At 38.4% G+C, this 16,296-nt stretch overlaps 2 protein-coding genes across 10 annotated transcripts in view; both read left to right on the forward strand.

The window, feature by feature from the left end:
* Positions 1 to 2,269: 2,269 nt before the first annotated feature.
* Positions 2,270 to 13,732, forward strand: usp38 (ubiquitin specific peptidase 38). Of its 2 annotated transcripts, XM_067496616.1 has the most exons (11): positions 2,272 to 2,442; positions 3,868 to 4,558; positions 5,585 to 5,720; positions 5,975 to 6,104; positions 6,315 to 6,416; positions 6,816 to 6,974; positions 7,165 to 7,358; positions 7,435 to 7,528; positions 7,646 to 7,752; positions 7,971 to 9,303; positions 9,961 to 13,732. In XM_067496616.1, the coding sequence occupies exons 2-11, from the start codon at positions 3,877 to 3,879 to the stop codon at positions 10,123 to 10,125; spliced, it is 3,102 nt and encodes a 1,033-aa protein (XP_067352717.1). In that variant the 5' UTR covers positions 2,272 to 2,442; positions 3,868 to 3,876; the 3' UTR covers positions 10,126 to 13,732. The 2 variants fall into 2 exon arrangements, with proteins under 2 accessions (XP_067352718.1, XP_067352717.1); XM_067496617.1 differs by lacking the exons at positions 7,435 to 7,528; positions 7,646 to 7,752 and having other exon boundaries at positions 2,270 to 2,442.
* Positions 13,733 to 14,959: 1,227 nt separating this feature from the next.
* gab1 (GRB2-associated binding protein 1) overlaps positions 14,960 to 16,296 on the forward strand; it is a 50,935-nt gene continuing 49,598 nt past the window's right edge. For 2 of the 8 annotated variants that reach the window (XM_067496620.1, XM_067496628.1), the window contains exons 1-2: positions 14,961 to 15,408; positions 15,558 to 15,695. In XM_067496620.1, coding sequence (XP_067352721.1) covers positions 15,624 to 15,695 — 72 coding nt within the window. In that variant the 5' untranslated portion in view covers positions 14,961 to 15,408; positions 15,558 to 15,623. Of the gene's footprint in view, positions 15,438 to 15,557; positions 15,696 to 16,296 lie in introns of all 8 variants that reach the window. The other 6 variants (XM_067496618.1, XM_067496622.1, XM_067496621.1 and 3 more) reach the window with 4 other exon arrangements.

Here is a 16,296-nt window from a genome sequence, read left to right on the forward strand (position 1 = left end):
GCCTTAATAATAAACAAAAAGTAGACATGTTACCTTTCTGCCAGTTTCAACTTCAAATTTAAAAATGTAAAAATTATAACCTTGAAAAAGTAAAATTCATGGCAGAGCTGCTATACTGCATTACATTAGATTGTACAAGTGTACCTAATGAAATGTATATGCTATGTATACTTTACATATATGTCACTTAATGGGGAAACTCAGGAAACTGACAGTTGCTTTTTAAATTCAAAGTAATTGTACTTCAATTGACTTTGAAAAGAAAACAACAAAATACACTACAAGCAACAGGGTATATATAAGTACATAAATACACTACTTAGGGGCATATTAAAACTAACTAGAAGCTTTCTATCATATATGACTTGTTATAAACTTCTGAAGTATTTGGTGTTTTTTTTTAACACTATCTTCATGCCCTGTCAAACCACTTTTTTGTGGTTGATCCTCTGCAAGGGTCAAATGAAGTTGAGCACATAGCATGACTACAGATTTAGATATTAAATATATTATGGGAAATGAATAGTTCACACACACATTTAGCAAAGCCATGGAGGAACTGTAGACATAAACCAACATTTATTTTTCCTCAACCTGTAGACAATATTTCAAGATGCACTGGAATAGGCTTAGAAAAGAGCACTGGGTTAACATCAAGTGGCCGCCTGGGAAGACACACATTTTAGAAAGAGCTGTGTGGTTTTTGTAATGCAGGTGATCCAATGTAACATGCTGTATTAAAGGCAGATAAAACATGTAGTTTAACAGCGTCAAATCATACAAATTAAATTAAATTTTTTCCATTAACAATGATGGAATTTCCAAATGTTCCACAGGTGTTTGACATTGACTCATCTAAACAATCTCTTTAAAGTTTCAGAAGAGACATGGCAGAAGAAATTCTCCAAGAATCAGAGATGGTTGAAATGTGGAAATGAGTTTATTGAGTACATAGTATAAACATAACAGTATTCTCTTAATAATAATGATAATACATTTTATTTATAGGCACCTTGTTCAACACTCAAGGTCACCTTAAAGACATAAGATAAAGAAACAGATTAGCAATAGTAGCATATAAGAAAAACTACCATAAAAATAAACATCTGAAAACAAATAGTGTTTTGATTATTGATTTTAGGTGAAATAAGCAAGACAGAAAAGGTGAGTTTTAAAAAGGGATGTGAACATGGGGAGAGAGTCTATGGATCGAATTGTCTGATGGGAGGGAATTACAGGGGCAGGTTGAGATGAGTAGTTAGGTAATTGAACAAAGTGAGAGCGGCCAGAGATGTATTAAGTGAACCACGTGTGTACAGTGCCTGTGATGCCAATAGAAGTTAAACGGTTAAGGAGGATAGGGTGAGAATTTGTGTCAAATTCTGGTAAGGTCAAGGAGGAGGAGCATAGTGAGTTGTCTGGAATCAGCAACTAACAGGAGATCATTTGTGATTTTTACCAGGGCTGTTTCTGTGCTATGATCAGGGTGGAAACCAGATTGGACTTGTTCATACACTGCCAAGTGCGCAGTGGGTTCTGTTCCTTTTCTGGGAAGGAGGACCCACCCAAAACTACAGTTCATGTTATTTGGGTGAGAAATAATGTTTGTTATAGATAGAAAATCTATATAACTAAGAAACTTCCCATAATTTGGAGAGAAATTACAGGGATTGTATTGTATTATTGTACAGTATACGTTTATCCATTACTGTCTTCCTTAAGTTAACAAAAGAGACTACTAAAAAAGTTTGGGTAATGCTGACATAAGAAGAGTTTAGTTTTGGGGAATGTGAAGCAAGAAAATCAAACCTAATACAAGTAATTAAAGCAGAACATTTGCAATGAAATTAAAGATCTTAATAGCGAAACACTATCGATATGGGAATTGGTTTAGGTGACACTACACCTGATAAGAGTAAAGTTATCCTTTGAATCCTCAAACATTAGGCAAAAGCCACATTTTCTAGAGTAAGTGCTGTAGTATTACCAAGAGGAGACCACTGATGTGTAAAATGATTTTGGGTGAAGCTATTGAATCTTTTTCTACCGTCTTTTTTCAGCGCTACACTTTGCAGACGGTCCCTGCGCACTTGGCACACAACCTGTGAATATTTTTCTAACTTTAATGGACACGGATAGTCTGGCTACATTTAAATCTGGTCAACCACAACGTTCAAAAAGGTTTTCCACGGATAGTCGTCAAATGTATTAGTCAAAACACAACAACTGAGCGACAGGCAACGCACAGACGCCATTTGCTTCACATCGGGGTCCTACCAGTAGTTTTGTCCGTAGTAATGACGCTAGCGGAGCGTTAATCAGCTGATTTTGAGCGATGAAATGAAGCAAAATATTGCCGCGGTTGTATCATATAAGCGACGTTTAAATCTCATCGACAGTTGATGATATTCTGGTTGGACGTTGTTGACATGCTTTATTTGGGTAAGCACAGTTTGTAACATACATGGCGGTGTTTATGCTAAGTCAGTGGCATCCAGCGTTACAGAGCTAACGTTTAGACGTCGGGCCTGGTTGATGCTTTGTTCGTGTTTTCATTGTTGAAGGGTGTTAGTGACAATTGTCGCCATGTCGCTGGGAGAACCGGCTCCGTTTGTTAAGTTTTAGCATCGCTTTAACCATCAGCCATATGTTTTAATGATAGGACTATCTGTTAAAGTTAGTGTTACTGCTAGCATTAGCAAGCTAAACCGCCTGTGTCCATACAGTAAATACAGATGGCGGCTGGTCGATGTTTCCCTGAACTGGCGAGTCATAAAGACCAAAATCAAGAGTTATATATGTGCAATAAAAACAAGGTAATAATATTTTGGATTGCCTGGTTTGCTGTTCTCCCGACATTGTGTTTATAAACTATCGCCTTAAACTATTGTTTGACTGAGACTAGGTTTTCAGTTTTTTCCAAAGGAAAACCTTAAAATGCATTGAAGTTTTACACTTAATCGTCATTACCTACGCTTTGTAGGTTGTCATTAACATTTACAAGTTCTTGTAAATTATTTTGGCCAAATTGGCTGAGAACACGCCAAATGCTGTTAATTCCAAACCTTATGTAAAATTCGCAAGATGACCCCAAAAAACAAGAAGTATTGTCCAAATGATTGATCGGCACGTTGTTGTTTATCTGGGTTCTTTAGTTAAACCCGTTATCGCTTAAAGTGCTGCACACTTTGATCACAAAACATCTACTCTGATTCTAGTATCCCCTTAAAAATATTAATCAACATTGTTTATGTTGAGAAAACCATATTGGCAGATGAGGGAACCTTAACTATTACAATGTGTCTTAAATCTGTTTACAAATTGTTAGCATTTTTTTCCAAATAACTATTTTCATGTTTTTGTTAATTTTCCATCTAGAAAGTTACAAAATATTTGAAAACATCTGTCAATACAATGACTAATATACAAGACATATGTAGAAAATGAATCCACCACAAATGTCAACAAGCAAATATGTTCACTCTTTGAGTTAATTTAAATGAACTGTTTAGAAACTTTGTCGTCCATAATGGTGTGGTTTTTGTTGCCAAATAGAGTAAAGTGTTTTTTTTTGTTTTTTTTTTTGAGCTCAACAGTTTTAGTTGCTGCCCATTCAGCTGAATGCACGTGTTTGTGTGCTGACAGCATTCACTGAACAATTGCAGACTGTTGGAGTAGTTGGGATGAAAAGAGTTCTATACACCAATCAAACAAAGGACCAGCCTCTTTCGTATATTTAATTTGAATTTATCAATGTAGGGTATTACTGACATCACAAATGTGACAACACATTCATGTATATAAATATATTTTCAGACATTGTGTTCACAAGTGTCAACTGATTATTTGTGGAATTGCCTTCTACAGACTGTCATCATGGACAAGATTCTGGAGGGCCTTGTGAGCTCCAATCACTCTGTTCCAGTAAAGCGGGCCATTGTGAAGAAGGTAGTGGAAGCAGCAGAGAGAGAAGTGACAGAGGAGCAGTGTCGGGCACTGTTTACCCTCACCATCCGCCTCATCTTACTTGGTGAAGATAACTTTCAGAAGCAGATTGGCTTACAGGTCTTGGAAGCATATGCACGGTACCACCGGCCAGAGTTTGTGCATTTCTTCAGTAAAGAGTTTGTCCTCGGGCTTCTCCAGCAGGGCTATGGCCATCTGGACCGCAAAGACCCAGTCATAATAGACTGCATTCACTGCTGCCTGCGGCTGCTAATCAGCTGCCCCTCAGTGCTGGAGCTTTTCTGTGTGATCCAGGTGGAGGTTTTAAGGATGGTGTGTGAACGTCCGGAGCCTGCTCTTTGTGCTCACTTGAGCATTTTGCTGTCAGACTTTGTCCAGTGCATACCAAGGGATAAATCAGGCATTTTGTTCTGCCAGCAGCTGGTGAGGACCATCAGTTACTTCCACTGCTTTGCCAGCCAAGAGGAAGAGCTTAGAGAGTATGTAGGTCAGGTAACAAAGGTTAGCACACTTCTGCAGAACATCTGGAAGGCTGACCCTGCCACACTGCTACCCTCATTGCAGGAAGTTTTTGCTATTATTTCTTCCACAGGTAAGAACCTTTTTGTTGCTTCAATCTTTAGCTGGGATACTTGGGACTTTATTTAAGAGGAAAAAAAATCTTGTTTTATGTTACAGCCAAAACTGCTTTTATGTTTCTTCTTTAGGGTAGAGTTTGGGACAAAAATAGTAAAACAATAATATATCAACAAAATGTATAAAAAGTGTGGATGTCTTTATAGACTAATAGATATCTGCCTACAACATTCAGCATTATAGACACACTGATCATTTTAGTTTTGGAAGTAGTTTTTAAAAACTTGGTGTTGCTTTAGGGGATTACTTTTAAATCCACCGATTTAAGGAATTCATCTAAATGACAAAGTAACAGCAGGAAACAGTTTATATTAAATAACCACACTTGACGGCTTGAATCTGCATTAGGTGCGAGAACAGATCCTTAAAGGGATTATAAAAAGGTATCTCTTCCTTTATTTTAGTAGCATTTCAGGTGAAGTTGTGGTTGAACAGTATTTTGGTTATTTTGTTCACATCATGGAAGATGCAGTGAAATTGATTTCCAAACAAATCATCAGATTCATAATCCTGCTCTGAGTAGTACACAAAATGTAATATAACACTATCAATAAAATATTACACAAAGCTCTCAAATGAAATCTAGCAACGTTTAGTTATGTTTATTGAATTTAGGCCTGTTTAAATGTTCTTGTAAAACTGCATCATATAGAAAAAAGTACATATTTATATCAGCATATATTTAGTAGTTAAGGATGTGGATCTGAATTAGTAGCAAAAACTTGCATTTAACTTGATTTAAGGAGATTAATTCAAACTTTTTGAAGCATAGTGTAAAGGCCTTGGTTTATGGGTTGTTACAGTGGACTATCACAGTGTGCTCATTTTCCTATGTATGTACGTAGGAAATACATAGGAATATCTGACTTTTTTGTGGTAAATGCACATTTATACTCCACTCGCTGTCTATTGGAACAGCAGTGGAAAAGACAAGGTACCATTGTTTAATTGACTTCCTCTTGTTGTGATGTCTATCTTGTAGACCCCTCGTTTGACCCATCCATCGCTCTGGCCAGCCTGGTCCAGCATATCCCTGTCCAGATGATCACAGTGCTTATCAAGAGTCTCACCACAGACCAGAATGTCAAAGACGGAAGCATGACTAAAGCACTCTGCAGGTGCCTCACGCACTGAGTCATTAGACACTGGCACAATCAAATGTTCAAATTCAATGTTAATATATACAAATTATGTTATAGATGACAAAATGTCTGTTTACTCTTTGTTTCCATAGATATCTTTATTTATAATGCCTTCCTGTATAACAGCTTTTCAGATTTTCCCTACATGTATATAAATCTGAAGACCAATTTAACAATGTAGTATTGCACACATTATTGAGACTAAACACATCCTCCTTCTGTTTGTCTAGGATGATTGACTGGCTTTCTTGGCCTCTTGCCCAACATGTGGATACTTGGATCATTGCTCTACTGAAAGGACTTGCTGCAGTTCAGAAGTTCACTATCCTTATCGACGTTACTCTGCTCAAGATTGAACTGGTTTGTAGTGAGAACTCGCCACTCGACTTTATTACCAAACAATTAGCTAGAAATGGAAAAAAGGTGTCTTTTAAATGTCTACAGTTATAAAACTCTAGTAATAACTGCCATATGGCACCAGTTTAAAGATAATTTATCTAAGCCTAAGAAAATGCATTACCAGAATTCATGAAATAAACATGTTTTGGGGTTTGTTTTTTTTACTCATAGGTATTCAGTCGTCTCTGGTACCCCTTGGTGAGGCAGGGGGCACTAGCTGTGCTCTCTCATATGCTGCTGAGTTTCCAGCACTCTCCTGAGGCCTTCCATTTGGTAAGGGATCTCCTGTCTCCTCACGGCCCATTTCCCTCTCATATTCCCACTTTATTGGTTTTCTCATTTCTTCTCTTCTGGCTTAAATTACTTCAAAGCTGCATAGACTTCTTTTCCCAGAACCCCAGGCTTGGCCCTCTCCCACTAATGATGTGTGAAGCACTTAAATGCCAAGCAATGGGCCTTGAGTTAGCCAATTTCATTTGTATCTAAAAACACGAATAGTCTCAAAAATACTCAGCAAATGAGACATAACCCTCTGTGGGATTTCTCATGTACAACTATGCTGTGGTTGCCCACGCTGCAGATTTGTATGATTAATATTAACAAAACCTTTTCATGTTTTCAGTGCCACTTTCATGATGTTTTTTCTTTTCACTTAATCCCTCACTCTTTTAGGTTGTTCCACATGTGGTCCCACTAGTTCAGTCTTTAAGGACAGATGGCCTTCCCACCAGTAAAACTTTCTTGGTGCAGTTTACTGAGCTCATACACTGCATGATGTACCAATACTCTGGCTTCCCTGACCTTTATGACCACATAGTAGAGGCCATTAAGGTACAAGTACACGACACATTATGCTAGAAATGTTTTAATGTGTATGGATATTTAAAAAAATTATAATTGTAATGCATCAGATTTATCAGTTCAAATTGACAAAATAATTAATCAATACACCCTTGTCATATTTGTCTGCCATGTGTTTCCTAATATGTATTCTTATCTGATAAATTATTTGTGCTGTCAGGATCTCCCAAAACCTGGAGAAGAAAAGATAAAATTGGTGTTGAACCAAAGTGCCTGGACATCTCAGTCCAACTCATTTGCCTCCGGTCTATTGAGGCAAGCTGGGAAGTCTGAGACAGGCAAGACAGGCCTGGTCAACCTGGGGAACACCTGCTATATGAACAGCATCATTCAGACCCTCTTCATGGCCACAGAGTGAGTCATATACACACATATACATGCAGTGTGCTTTTATGACACCTATATATTAAATCCAAACTTTTTTTGTCAGTTTCAGAAGGCATGTTTTATCATTAAATCTAAACGGTTCCAACACACTAATGAAAAAGCTTCAGCTGCTCTTTGCTTTCCTTGCGCACACTCAGGTAAGCTTTGTTCTGTGTAATGGCATAGTACACCACATAGTATACCACAGTTAATGGTTACTGATACATTACAACAATGGGTGACATCAAGGCTGAGTGTGTGCCTGTGTCCTACAGAGGGCAGCATATGCTCCTAGAAATTTCTTGGAAGCTTCCCGACCTCCCTGGTTTAACGTGGGCTCTCAGCAGGACTGTTCCGAGTACCTCAGATTTCTTTTGGACAGGTATAGTAGTACTCCAAACCAAGTGGATTATTCAGCCGAAAGAGGATTGTGTCAAAACTGAAAAAATGCCTGTAGAATAGGAAAAAAGACATTAGTGCATCAATTCCTATGCAGAATGGAAAATATATTAATTTAAAAAACTTGGCTAGAAGTCAGTGCATGTAAAGCATTGTGAGTGGTGAGTGTAATGTTGAGTGTCACTGTCTCCTGATCTCAAGGCTACACGAAGAGGAGAAAACTCTTCAGGTCCTGGAATCAACTAAGCCAAAGGTTGCCTCCCCTGTTGACACAAGCAGCAAAGATGAAACGGGTCAGACTTTTCCAAAGGAGGCCAAAGAGTTTTCTTTCACTCCTGCTGGAAATGATAGCAGGACTCTAATTGAAAGGACGTTTGGTGGGAAGCTGATCACAGGTATTCGTTGTATGCAGTGCAACTGCATCTCTGAGAAAGAGGAGCCTTTTACAGATCTCTCTTTGGCCTTCTGTCCTTTTGCCACCTCACAGGATGGCCCTCAATGTGAGGGCCCCTCAGAGGAGCCCAAGGTTCTCTGTCAGGGATCTGTCAATGGTGGCAGTGAAGTACCTGATCCAGTCTCAGCCAAAGCCCCAACTAGCAATGTCCATTTTGTGCCAGTAACACATGAGCCTCCGTTGTCTGTGCCTGACCTGGTGAACTATTTTCTGGCTCCAGAAATCTTGGATGAAGACAATGCCTATTTCTGTGAGAAGTGTAATTCCCTCCAGCGGGCAGAGAAGTCAATGAAAGTCGTGTCGGCACCTGAGTACTTGATCCTCACCCTGCTAAGATTCTCATATGATGCCAAATGTCACGTAAGGAGGAAGATTCTTGACAATGTCACCATCCCGGCACTCATGAGACTTCCAGTACACCTCCCTTCAACACCTACACAATGTTTGTCTTCTTCCTCTTCCCCTCTGCAAGTTGATTCTCCTGAGAGCAGCGAGAATCTGGCAAAGAAGCTCAAACCATCTCAGAAGGATGAGGAAGAGGAGGAGGAGGACAGGATAGATGGAACAGAGCAAATAAACAGAGGAAGAGAAATGCCAGTCCAGTCAGTGCCCTATGTCCTCAGTTCAGTGGTGATGCATTCTGGTATATCATCCGAAAGTGGCCACTACTACTCATATGGTCGTAACATCAGTGGAGCAGATGGAACACAGCATCCAGCCAATCACTTTGCTCTCCCGGGATTGGAGAACGGCCAGGCCGAATGCAGCTTCTCCACTTGCTCAGCTCTCACAGTTGCACCTGAACAAGGAGACAACCTCTCTAACAGTGGCCAGGAGGCAAGGGATTGGCTGCTGTTTAATGACAGCAGAGTGACATTCACATCTTTTCAGTCAGTGCAAAACATTACTAATCGCTTCCCCAAGGACACAGCTTATGTGCTCATGTACAGAAAACAGGAGCTACCAGGGCAGAACATAAATGGGGGCCTGATGGCAAATGGAATGAGACTGAGTGCTGAGCCTCCTTTACACAAAGAACTACTGGATGCTATTATCAAGGACAACAAGCTCTATTTACAGGTTAGTTTGGGAAAACACATTCTTCTCCTACATTCACATTCTCCAGCAGTGTGATACCCAAGTTATTTGTACCTATATATTATACCAATAAACACAAACCTAATGTGAAGTGATCCGCAAGTGTTTAATCTGCTGTTAAGAGATTTTGCCGGATTTATTGGTTGATGTTCAGAGCTTTGTAAAAATGTTCGCACACATTTACTGTATTAGATCGTTACCTTTAACCCTTACATGAGCATGAGGTTATTATGAAAGTTGAGGACTGCAGAAGATTCTCTCAGGTGGAAAGTGGCAGAGGGAAAACAGACTATACTCACATGCAGAGCATAGGATTTTGTTTTCACTGCACTTGAAGAGAAATCTGAACTGTCCTTTTATAAAATGTGAGGTGTAATTTCACGAATCACTGAACCGTGCTGAGTTGAGTTGACATTCCACCACACTTGTATAAGCAACCAAAGTATTTCCCCTCTAGAGGGTGCTGTAACAACGTGAAGCAGGAACCCTGCCATGCTGCCACTGACAATACACAGAATTACACCATTGTAAAAATCTTTGTCACTTCACATCTTTAGATATTTGATGTGTTTCTATCTGTTTAGCAGTTAAAATTAATCAGAGGTGTAAGCATTTCTCTTTCCTCTGTAATATCACTAGGAACAGGAACTCAATGCTCGGACCCAAACTCTTCAGGCCCCTTCGTCTTCCTGCTCATTCAGGCCCAACGGTTCAGATGACAATAACCCACCAGGGAGCTGTGGCCCATCTGGTGGAGGAGGAGGGGGTGGTGGCTTCAATACCATTAGTAGACTGGTTTTCTGAAACAAACAAAAAAAAAATATGCAGGAAACTCTGAACTGGCACAAAGGGAGTCCAGAACTACTTCGTCAATGGACCCTGAACTGTCTTACGATACATGTAGATGTGCATATAACCTCCTAAAATGAGCACTGAAATCATCAAGAACACATGCGCAGATCATCTGTCCTGGTTCTGATTCAAGATTTGATTTTGAGTAAATAGCTTTTATACAACTGTTTCAGTCATCATTAATTTTTTTTTTATTTATTGAGATTATTTTTTACAATTTTGACTTTGTAATTATCCTTTACTCCTCCAAATTTCAAAACCTGAAGTGGAAAATTGTGCAAAAGTATTCTCTCCTCTAAATATAAGAAATATAGCTCAAACACAATTTGATATTATAGGAGTAACTTCAGTAACTAGTAGTGTAATAATCTTGACATTTTATATTAATAGAAATGTGTCATTGTTTCAGTCTAGAACATTGTGTTATCTGGCTTGTCTGGGTATTTATATTATTACCTCACACAAAAACATATGCAAACATGTGCAGTGCACAGTACAGATGAAAGCATCCAGCAAGATTCACTTTTCCTTCTTTGAAGGTGTCATACTTCTGAACAAAGAACTCAACTTTGTTTAGTTTTCTGATTTGCATGCAGCTTTTCTTCACAAGATTTGGATTTAAAACTTTTTGATGTGTGCTTTATTGATTTGTGGGTTTATATTCCATGCAATAAATGTATATATTTAAATATGACTTACTAATCATGGAATACTAAATATATATGATAAGTAGAAAAATATATATATGGGAAAATTTCATGATGAAGGCATTTAAATCTGTTCATCACACTGTGAGCTAGTGTGATGTACAGCCATTTAAATTACCAACTGATTCTTTAAACATTTAAAAAAGGTAAGAGTTTGAAAGCATATTTTAATGTATTCCTCTGATCACATCATTCAGGGAGACTTTTGTCTTTGTGCTGATTTATTGTGCCTTTTGATATTTAATGCAGATTTTCAAAGAGGAATTTGTATTTACAACTCAGCTGTACTGTGTTAATATTCATGATGGCTCATATTTCCCTTCAGTAACACAGACCATCATTGTATTTTCTTACTTACCAAGGGAAATTATTAAAGTATGTTGAAGTTATATGCTGGGTGCTAAACACAACCCCAATTCCAAAAAAAGTTGGGAGGACAATTTAAATAAAAACAGAATGCAATGACTGGCAAATCTCAGCAACAAATATTTTATTCACAATAGAACATAAACAACATGACAAACAACAAACTGAGACATTTTACCATTTTATAGAAAATATAAGCTCATTTTAAATTTGACGGTAGCAACACGTCTCAAAAAAGTTTGAGGTGATGTTGACCATTGTGTAGCATCCCCTCTACTTTTAACAACTGTCTGTAAATATCTGTGAAGTGAGGAGTCCAGTTGCTTGTGTTTTAGGGGGGGAGAGGAATGTTGTTCCATCCTTGTCTGATTCAGGATTCTAGCTGCTCAACAGTCCTGGGCCTTTGTTGCTGGATTTTTTGTTTTATGATGCACATAATGTTTTCTATTGGTCAAAGATCTGGACTGCAGACAGGCCAGTTCAGCACCCGGACTCCTGTGAAGCCATGCTGTTGTGATGGATGCAGTATGTGGTTTAGCATTGTCTTGATGAAATATGAAAGGCCTTCTGTGTAAGAGACATTGTCTGGATGGGAGCATATGTTGTTCTAAAACCTCTATGCACTTTTCAGCATTGATGGTGGCCTTCCTGATGTGTAAGCTGCCCACACGTTCAGAGATGCAGGCTTATGAACTGTCCGCTGATACACACAGTACAGTCCCTCTCCTCTTTAATCCACAGGACACAGCTTCCATGGTTTTAATAATCAATATTATAATTTGATTAATCTGACTGCAGGACAGTTTTCCATTTTGCCTCAGACCATTTAAATACAGCAGTGTTTCTGGATCGTGCTCTTCTTTGAATGATGCAGATTTAACTTACATTTGTGGATTGCACGGTGAACTGTGACATTAAATTTCGGAAGTGCTCCTGAGCCCATGCAGTGATGTCCAGTGGAGAATCATGCCTTTTTTTAATGCAGTGCCACAAGAGGGCCCAAAATTCACTTGCATTCAGTTTTGACCTTTGGCCTTTTCCCTAGTGCACAGAGATTCCTCCTGACTCTTTTGTTGAATTACAGTAAGTACTGTAAATGGTGGAATCTTCAAAGTCTTCTCAAGTTTATGTTGAGAAACATTTTTCTGAAATGATTTTTTTAGACGCAGTTTATCACAGATTGGCCAACCTCATTGAAGAGGCTCTGCCTCTCTTAAATGCTCCTTTTATACACAGTCATTTCACATTTCACCAATTAACATAATTAGTTGTCAAATTCTCCATTTGTTTTTGATTGTGGCCATTAATCTTCCAGCCTTTGTTGCCCTTCTCCCATTTCTGGAGATGTGTTGGTGCCATCAAATTCAAAATGAGCTAATATTTTCCATGAAATGCTAAAATTTCTCAGTTTCAAGGTCTGTTATGTTGTTTATGTTCTATTGTGAAGAAAATATAGGTTGATGACATTTGCAAATAATTCTGATTTTACTTATGGTTTTATGTCTTACCATAATTTTTGGAATTGGCGTTGTAATAGGTGGAGTATTAATAAAATGAAAGTAAAATAAAAAATTAAATAAATTAACAATAGCAAGACAAGACATATGGTTTTTAGAAACTGGAAATATGTGTTGATGATCAAACCTCAGTGTCTGACTCAGCTTGTAACATTTCCACATTTTAGAATTTTACTTCAGAAAATATATTAAAACACTTGATTTACTGTGGTTCAAATGACCACTTACTGTACTTACTATCTTATCCAGTCTATAATGACTGTATCATCCCCATTGCAAAATCTGAAGTGTGGCAAAATAGATTTAACACTGCAAATAATACATTTTTATATTAAATTCTTTGAAATGAAAGGGTCAATAATTAAATTCAGCACATTAGTATACAAATACCGCAGACCCTAATGAATTTCATTCAATAACCTACATATTTTAGTATGTAAGGAATTTCCATTTTCATTTAAGAAAATAGAGAACTATATAGAGTTGCAGAAGTCATCAAAACAAGCATATGAATCCTCCCCCTAACTTGTTGCTTTTATTGCAAAACATCTCACAAATGGAAGTGAGCACGGATACAACACTGACTAAAAAGGGAACCAGGAAATCTGTTATCTAGTTACTTTCTATTCCCATTGGCATTTGACATTTGTAGCAAGAACAAATTCATTGTGTAGGTGCTACACTCAGTAATTTGCAATTGATATCCAAAAAACACTTCAAAAGCACCAAAGCTTTCAAAGAGCATTTGGAAAAATCAATGACTCTCAATTATTAATCAACCATTACAATTTTCTTCTCACTTTTGTTGAAATGTTTGTTTTTGGTAATTGCATATAGTATATTCTTTAGCTAATATGTTGTATGTAAGTCTTTCATATAAGCTGTAAGTGATAGTAGTTGTAATTTGGCATGAGCTATTTGATGCTGTGAAATTTAAACTGTAGAGCTAAAATCATTAACTGGAATCAATGTATTGTGTCTGCATCCTTTAATTCCTCCTATTTCTTCATCAATACCAAAGCTGTTGGAACAGGTAATGTGCCTGCACAATGGCAAAGACATTAATCATAGCTTAGCAGGCGAACATCCTTTGGGGGAAGTATTTTCCATTACAATAGCATTCCAATAAGATTCCTAAGATACCATTGTAGGTTTATGGGAAACACATATTTGCCAGTGAATTGGATGAGTTATAGATGCTGTGTTGAGCTCAACAACTGGATAAAATATAGGGAGACAGATAAATATGAGGCTTATGAGGTATGGACTTTTCGAACGGCTGAAGTAGCAATTAAAACATTCATCTTAAATATGGTATCTGTTGCATCTTAGACTACAAATGGGATAAGTGATATGATAAAATCTTTGATGGATATGTTTTTCAGTTTTCAGGTCATATAGATAAGACTTTTAAAAGCTCTATTTGATAGTGTAAACAAGCTTGATGTATAGCCCATTAATAATATTACTCATTGATGATATAGGAGAAGATAAATGCCAGAAAACTACACACATGAGGTCAATGAGTACACCCTGTAGACACTAGGTCTTTAGGGCTTCTAGATAATAGCTTACTGCGCTCATTATGGATGGTGTAGTACAATGATTTGCTGGGACCTCTCGATTCACACTGAGGTGGCTCCTTTCTTTATCTTTTATTCAACTGTCTGAGGCCTTTTTTTTTTTGTTTGGTATTCACACAGTGGTGCATTTATCTCTGTTACATCATGGCTTATGTATCAAACCAACCTACACTTTTTTTTTTGAAGGAACACAATGGATTTTTGAACTACATGTCCCATGGTAAAAGCTAAGCTTTTCACGGCACGCCGCCGCCTCCCTAAGTTCGTCCTCTAAGCGAGTAGTAGTTAAAACGGCACTTTGCACTAATACAACTTCCGGCTGTGCCTTTCAACGCACACATCAAAATATATGTATTCTTTTTTACATATATCGCTTTTGTTATGTAGTATAAATGAGCATAGATGAACAAATAAGTTTAGATTGTTATGGTAGCCACATATGGCCCCACAAATACTAAAAGGGCATATTTAACTTAACTGTGACTTGAAGAGGACAGCGCATCATACATTACCGTTAAAGTGAACTGTGGACGAGCCAAGTGTTTTACTTTGAAAACTTTGACTTTTTCGAACTTCCGGTGCTCTTGGCCGTTTGGTCCGGCAGCTTGACGTCGCCATGTTCCAGAGGAGGGTGAGTTTAGGGAAAGACGGAGCCACCCTGTCAATCACAATTAGGAAACCATGGGAGTAAACTGCTAGGGAAGCTCGGTGGAACCACTGTGTTTACGGTGAAGCCTGTTTTGAATTTGCGCAGAAACTATGCATCGGTGCACCGTGGGACATTTCCATGCGATCTGGCCAAGTGGGAAGCGCTCCACTCTGACGGGAATTAGCGCGAGGCGTCACGTATAACAACAAAAACTTAGCGAGTCTCAGTTGCCTGCGGCTATTTTTGCCTTCGCAGCGTTCAATATTGGACAAAACACACAAGTCAGCGTCGGTATTCGTAGAAAAGGCGGTGCCGCGGAGGGCTATAGTCTCACCAAGCTCAGGATATTCCCGCTTATCTGACTACAACTCGTGGAAAATCTGGCCAGTGCATTTCGCAGAGCTGCCTTGGCGGTGAGTCGACTTTCGAAGGAGGAGTGACGGTATTTAGCGCTCTGTAAAAAACACAACAGTGCTACAATTGAACTTTTTATTATTCAGCTTTACAGTTTAGGCTTTGTGGCACCGTTCATTTTTTTTTATTTTTTTTTGTTTTTTTTCAGGTACAAGGAGACACTCCCAGAAGCAATCTCCGCTCAAACTCCAGGGAGATCACGAAAGGAGCCGATATGAGTGGGGGAGATGTGGTGTGCTCGGGCTGGCTGAGAAAGTCTCCTCCTGAAAAAAAGTTGAGACGTTACGTAAGTCCACTTTATATCCTCTCTGTTACGTTGTAATAAAGTAACCTGTTACACACAATATGCCTGCTTGTCCCTGGACGATTTCATGTGCAAGGTTGGGTGCAGTGTGTAGGCCTCATGCTGTGTCCCTTAAAACAAATAACTTTTGCTGTATTTACTTATCAGGTTTCCCCCGTCTTCTCTTACTAAAACCTGTGTTAGAAGGTAGGAGGCCAGTGTGTTGCTCAAGGGCATCTCAGTGGGGCACATGGCTGTTGTTGTTGTTGTTGTTGTCAAATGTGAGATTTGAACATTATTAGACTGCCTACTCTGTGGCTTGTTTATGCCACCACACAACAATCCAACTTTATTGGATCACCTCAGAGGTTTATATTTACTTGGACCAATACAATACATTGATTACTTTAGGGAAAGCAATGCTCGTCAGGGGGGATCTAGAATGTAATTGTTAGGTTGTGCAGAATGGGGCAGACACTCAAAATAGGGTGGCACGTTTAGAAAATTATTAAAAGATTTTAAATTTAAAAAATATCATACGGTTAAACTGTGTATAAATTGGCTAATAAGTGCATTTATAAATTGTTTGTCAGGTGTTAAATAT

Source organism: Channa argus, chromosome 3 (genome assembly GCF_033026475.1).
Source record: "Channa argus isolate prfri chromosome 3, Channa argus male v1.0, whole genome shotgun sequence".
NCBI lineage: Eukaryota > Metazoa > Chordata > Actinopteri > Anabantiformes > Channidae > Channa > Channa argus.

Excerpts from the sequence above, each read along its gene's own strand:
- usp38 (XM_067496616.1), top strand. The coding sequence starts at position 3,877 with ATGGACAAGATTCTGGAGGGCCTTGTGAGCTCCAATCACTCTGTTCCA. Across the intron at positions 6,105-6,314 it reads CTCTGCTCAAGATTGAACTG|GTATTCAGTCGTCTCTGGTA; the intron begins GTTTGTAGTGAG and ends TTTTACTCATAG. Across the intron at positions 7,529-7,645 it reads CTTTCCTTGCGCACACTCAG|AGGGCAGCATATGCTCCTAG; the intron begins GTAAGCTTTGTT and ends TGTGTCCTACAG.